At 52.9% G+C, this 6,000-nt stretch overlaps 1 protein-coding gene across 9 annotated transcripts in view; it reads right to left on the bottom strand.

Annotated features, from left to right (window-relative positions):
- Positions 1 to 215: 215 nt before the first annotated feature.
- Positions 216 to 6,000, bottom strand: part of ash1l (ash1 (absent, small, or homeotic)-like (Drosophila)) — a 371,451-nt gene continuing 365,666 nt past the window's right edge. For 8 of the 9 annotated variants that reach the window (XM_069940548.1, XM_069940547.1, XM_069940546.1 and 5 more), the window contains 3 exons: positions 4,040 to 4,078; positions 1,287 to 1,552; positions 216 to 674 (listed from right to left, as the gene is read on the bottom strand). In XM_069940548.1, the coding sequence (XP_069796649.1) occupies positions 583 to 674; positions 1,287 to 1,552; positions 4,040 to 4,078 (397 nt within the window). In that variant the 3' untranslated portion in view covers positions 216 to 582. The remainder of the gene's footprint in view (positions 675 to 1,286; positions 1,553 to 4,039; positions 4,079 to 6,000) is intronic. The other variant, XM_069940551.1, reaches the window with a different exon arrangement.

Here is a 6,000-nt window from a genome sequence, read left to right as displayed (position 1 = left end):
TATACACACTCTGGACAAACTGCATGACAATCACACTGGTGAATTCGGACGTACGATAAAACAGAAATCGGAGCCTCGGTCCTCTCCGTGTAGAAGGTGCTCCTCTTGCGTTGACGATGAACGTGGGCGCCACCTCCCTTCACCGGGGGCAGTGCTTACAGCAACTCCAACCGCCCCTTCTCCCTCCCCCCCCACCCCCCACCCATCCCCCCCATTCCCACTAAAATGTCTGTAAATTTTTTTGGCTGTCTTGGGCCAGAAAAGCCACAGAGTTAGCCAATGCGATGCCCTCCTCCCTCCCTTCCCCAACCCCCACTGGTTAACAACGAGGGCCTCTGTACAACACCACAAGAGTACTGCAGATCGTCCACACCCCTCATGTGTCCAAGTGCTGACTGTGTTCAATATGTCCCTCCTTCACTCTCCAGTCCCATTTCCAATGGTGAAGGTGGGAGAGCCTGGGTGATGGGGAGGGAGTGGGTGGGTGATGGAGGGGGGAGGGTTGAGGAAGAGTAACCCTCCCCCCACCCCTTTCCTGCAGCTCCTTGACTGTCAGGACGTGGCCAGGCTTTCGGTCGAGCGTCACTTCCTGAAACTGCTCTCCGTCAACAGCAGGGTCCGCCTGCGCAGGCGTCTCCCCGACCCCTCCTCCAGCAGGTAGGTCACGTCAATTGCTGCAAAGAACACAAAAAACAGAGGCCGCTCAGTATTGCGTGCATACAGCCATAGTCTCGAACGTCCACAGCGAGAGTCTCATGTGGCCATTGCCACTGAGAATCTGGTGTGGCTACAGCTTGCTCAGTCCATTAGAATCACAGCCACAGTCTTTTCCCCCCAGCCTTTCCATCCAATCTGCACCCCCCAACAGCCCATCCACCCAGCCGCATTCCAACGAGTACAGGCCAAGAGCTGTCCATGCATGGCTGACCCAATCTCTCCACAGACAGCCCTAGTTGCTCTAGTTATGAGCTCATTTTGGATGTTACCCCCACTCCCCACCAATCCACTTTGATAAAACCCCTTATTCACATTAGCCAATGCCTCCCCAGCCCCAGGCTCATGGCAGCCCTTTTTAACCAAGGCAGCTCTTGGTCAAAGAGCCTGCGGTGGAGGTTTGCATTCTGCTGGGCTGCGAGGAGACACAAGCCGCCACTGGACTGTCCCCAGACATATGGCTTGATGTGCAAGGCACCCAGTAGGTGCTGGCAACTCCCCTGATGGGAGCAAAACCTGAATACTGCTGCAAACCCAGGTCGTGGCATCTGATCCTTCCATCCAGGACTCACCGTTCTTCCCTGGGATCTTGGCCAAGAGGTTCAGCAGGATCTTGTTAAGCTTCTCTCTCTGTAACCTCTGCCTCTCCTCTGGGCTACAGTCCGCTTTGGGTGTGCTGTTGCTGCTGCCCTCACTCTCCTGCTCCTCCAAATGCGGCATCTCAGCAGCCGGCTGCTCCTGGGTGGTGGACATGTCCTCAATGATGGGGGGCGGGAGGTCGTCCTCCTGGACCACCTCCTTGCAGTGCACTTTTGTCCGTTCCGACTTCCACGATGAACTGCAGGTTTCCCACCGGAGCGGGAAAAAGGAAAAAAAAAAACACTTGACCTTCTCAGCACAACTCTTTGGGGTGGGGGGGGGGTGGGGGTGGGGGTAACACTCAAGGCATGTGCTGCAAAATTAGCGGCCGTGGTTCTGGCCCTCAGCCTCCCTTTGCGGGATGGTGAACAATTCTGCAGACTCGGGGGCAGCAGGTTTGGTGTCTGTGACATGTTAGTGACTGGTCTTAGGGATTGGAATCATTGCCAACTCTGGAGGCAGAACTGCTGTGCTGGAAGGAGTTGCACAGTACGGAAACAGGCCCTTCGGCCCAACTTGTCCATGCTGGCCAAAGGTACCGAGCTAGCTCCATTTGCCAATGTTTGGCCCATTTCCCTTTAAACCACAGGTTTTGAACCTTTCTTTTTTTCCCACTCCCACGCTGCCTTAAGTAATCCCTTACTAACCATATGGGACCTATGTGAGTGGAAAAACAAGGTTGAGAACCACTGCTCCAAACCTTTCCTGTCCATGAACCTGCCCCATTGTCTTCTATGTTTTGTAAATGTCCCCACCTTTACCACTTCCTCGCTGCACAGACACACAAATATTCCCCTTCAATCCACTTCTCATCCTTTCCCCTCTCACCCTAAATCTAAGCCCTTTAGTTTCCTGGGAAAAAGACAACTCACCTTATTCACACCCTTTGTGATTTTATCGTCCATTATAAGATCTCCTCCCACACCCCACCACCACCCCCCCACCACCTCCTGCATTCCAGGAAGAAAAGCTCCAACCCATCCATGCTTCCTTTTACCTCAAGCCCTAATGTTCACGTAATTCTTTCCTGCAACTTTCCCCGCTTTGTGTCATCCTTCCTAGATGCTGGGATACCCATGTGGATTGCCCTTTGGGAAAGGGATGGGAGGAAGAGGAGTTTGTAAGGGAGGCTTTGCAACCCCTGTCACCCATTGCGTTAGCATTTCAACAAGCCTCATTTTGCCAAGGAATTAAAGGGTTGGCAACTTGCATGTTGGAGATCTTGCTTCATGGAAGGGAGTTCAAGTAACTGGATTTCCCACCCAGCCCGTAAGATAGCGTGGGTTACATCTCTCCCCTGGTAACCCAAGGGGTACAGCGAATTAAAACAGGTGAGAAGGGCTGGCAGGTAAATGAGGAACAAAGGCCTATTGAAGGCACTGGAATCAGTGCCAGAATTCTATCTATTCAGAGGAAGTGCTCCATGGCATGTGAAGAGACATCAGAGCAAGGCAAAGGTGGCCTTTTTCTCAATCCTGCAAGTGTCCTGTTGCCAGAGGATTGAGAGTGGAAGAGCAAATCACCAACCATGGGAGGGAGCATGCAGTCAAGGGAAGGACAGGATGTGAGGCCACGTGTGACGCTCTCCCAGATCCCCAGGACTGGGACATGAAACCCACCCAGATACCCAGGACTGGATGTGAAGCCCACCCAGATCCTCAGTACTAGAATTGAAGCCCACCCAGATGCCCAGGATGACGTGAAACCCACCCAGATCCCCAGGGTTGGATGTGAAGTCCATCCATATTGTCAGGACTGCATGTGAAGCCCACCCAGATACCCAGGACTGGATGTGAAGCTCACCCAGATCCCCAGGACCAGAATTGAAGCCCACCCAGATGCCCAGGATGATGTGAAGCCCAGCCAAATGCCCAGGACTGGATATGAAGCCAATGCAGATCATTGGGACTGGACAGAGCCCACCCAGATCCCCAGGACTGGATGTGAAGCCCAACCAGATCCCCAGGACTGGCCTTGAAGCCCACCCATATGCTCAGGACTGGATGTGAAACCCACCCAGATCCTCGGGGCTGGACGTGAAGTCCACCCATATTATCAGGACTGGATGTGAAGCCCACACAGATCCCCAGGACTGGACGTGAAAGTCACCCAGATCCCCAGGACTAGAATTGAAGCCCACCCAGATGCCCAGGATGACATGAAGCCCACCCAAATGCCCAGGACTGAATGTGAAGCCAATGCAGATCATTGGGACTGGACAGAACCCACCCAGATCCCCAAGACTGGATGTGAAGCCCAACCGGATCCCCAGGACTGGACTTGAAGCCTACTCATATGCTCAGGACTGGATGTGAAACCCACCCAGATCCCCAGGACTAGTCATGAAACCCATCCAGATGCCCAGGACTGGGCATGAAGTCCACCCAGATTGTCATGACTGGTTTTGAAACCCACCCAGATGCCTGTTTCTTGGCTTAAGGTGACTGGATCCCATGTTTACTGTGCACTGCCTTCGCCACACAACTGCACGGGTCTGCAGGACCTCAGGATGCATGATTACAAGAACCACGCCCATCCACCTGCCTGGTGTCCAACGGCACTGTGATGCCACCCACGTTTCTGTGAGCAACACCTCAAGGATGGTCAAGACACAGTCATGCACCAACACCACAAAGACCCTCTGAGACAAAGCATTGCTTGCTTAGCCACTGACGTCTTTACTCACATCTTTAAGGCTGTTGGGTTGGTGGGAGGGCAGCAGAGTCTAAGATGAAGGGAAATAAGAGTCACCCGAGTGTCCATGGAAACGCTGGAGCAGCTGACATCAGAGAACTGTGCGTAGGGGATGAGCCTGCTCCGTGCCTAAGTGAGCTGCCTGGATGGGTTCCTACACGAAAGTCTGCAGACACAGGTTGAAGTAAAAGCACAATGCTGGAGAAACTCAGCAGGCCAAAGAGTGCACTGTATATAAAGTACTTAAATGGTGTATTAAGTGCACTCTTTGATCTGCTGAGTTTCTCCAGCATTGCGTTTTTACAGGCTCCAATGGGACAGGGGCTGCTGAGGTGCAAGCATTCCAGCCCATGGCAGGGGGATTCCCTCTTCCCCAGGCAAAAGAGCAGGACAGGACCTGCACTGGCTGAGGGGTTGGTGGAAGGGGGTAAAGAGTCAAGGCCTGCTTGAAGTGGACCCCAGCCTTCTGATGCCTGTCCCTCAGCGGGGAATCACCGCTCAGTTTGGGTCATGCATTGCTTGTCAAGCCCCCTCCCCCCACCACTCTGTGGCCCTGAACTGGGGAAGAGCAACTGGAAACAGGTGCCTGGGTCCAGCCCCCAGACAGCTTAGCCTGTCCCCCCATGGCAATGCCATAAAAGGCACGGTTAAGTGCAACGATGTTACAGTGCCAGTGACCAGGGTTCGAATCCCGTGCTGTCTGTAATCCCGTGCTGTCTGTAAGGAGTTTGTATGTTCGCCCCATGTCTGCGTGGGTTTTCTCCGGGTGGTCTGGTTTCCTCCCACCATCCAAAATGTTCAGGAGTTGTAGGTTAATGGGTGTATTTGGGCGGCACAGGCTCGTGGGCCAGAAGGGTCTGTTACTGTGCAGTACGTCAACATTTAAATTTAAAACTAAACGGCATCTGCTGTAAATCTGAGTCCACTGCTCCCCCCACCTGACCCTGACCAAGACCTTTCACCTGCAAACCCTCTTGCTGTCTGTTTGAGAAAGAGGGATTATAATTTTAATTACAATACTAATTCCAGCCATTTAAACTCTACAGCCCAATTTACACCCAATTATCCTACAACCCTGTACGCTTTGAAGGGCAGGAGGAAACCAGAGTTCCCAGAGGAACATGACATGGGAGAAAGTACTTACTCCTCCCAGACAGCGCCGGATTCAGAACCAGGTTAGAGTCGACTGGAAGAGTTACAATATCCAATACCACCCATTACTGAGGTTCTTCTCCTGCATGGTGCCCCTTTCTCAAGCAACTGAAATGTCTGTCTTGCTCCCTATCACATCTGGCTTGCGAACCTATCCCCCTAACATCACCTTATCCAGCCCAGCCTTGCACTCTTTTCTGATGATTGGTTGTGGGGGGGGGCGGGGAGGGGGGCCATTCAGCCCATTTGGATTATTCTAGCTCTCAGAGCAAACCTCCTTTCTCTGTAACGCTATTCCCCCAGATGCCACCCCTCACCAATTTTCACCAGCTGATAACACAATGACTTGCATGTCTTTAGAGAGTGGAAGGGGGAAGGGGGGGGGGGGAGAATGTGCTCAGCCATGGGGACCGTGCGAATTCCACATGTGCACAGTGGCAGGGTTTAGGATCGAACCCACGTCGCTAGATCTGTGTGGCAGCAGTTTAACCTGTTTCCTCCATTCCTATTTCTCCTGAAATGTTGATTGCCTCCCTGCTTTGACTGTTGGGGTCCCATGGCCTACATGACTGATACACCCCACAAGCACTCATCACTCGTGTACACAAGACCCTCCAGTACGCACACTCACATGCACGCACCCAACTTGTCCACTCATTTGTCAGAACCCCCGGATGCTGAGGTTCCTTTCCTTTGCTCACCACCCTCACAACCTCCTACGCAAGATTGATTGCTTTCCATCATCCACCCCTCCCACTCACTCTTTCTCTTTAATCCAAATCCTTCAGATAAGCTGCTCTG

This window comes from Narcine bancroftii, chromosome 5, assembly GCF_036971445.1.
Source record: "Narcine bancroftii isolate sNarBan1 chromosome 5, sNarBan1.hap1, whole genome shotgun sequence".
NCBI classification, from domain to species: domain Eukaryota; kingdom Metazoa; phylum Chordata; class Chondrichthyes; order Torpediniformes; family Narcinidae; genus Narcine; species Narcine bancroftii.
Note: the sequence above shows the minus strand (reverse complement) of the source record. Positions and strands in the feature narration are given on the sequence as shown.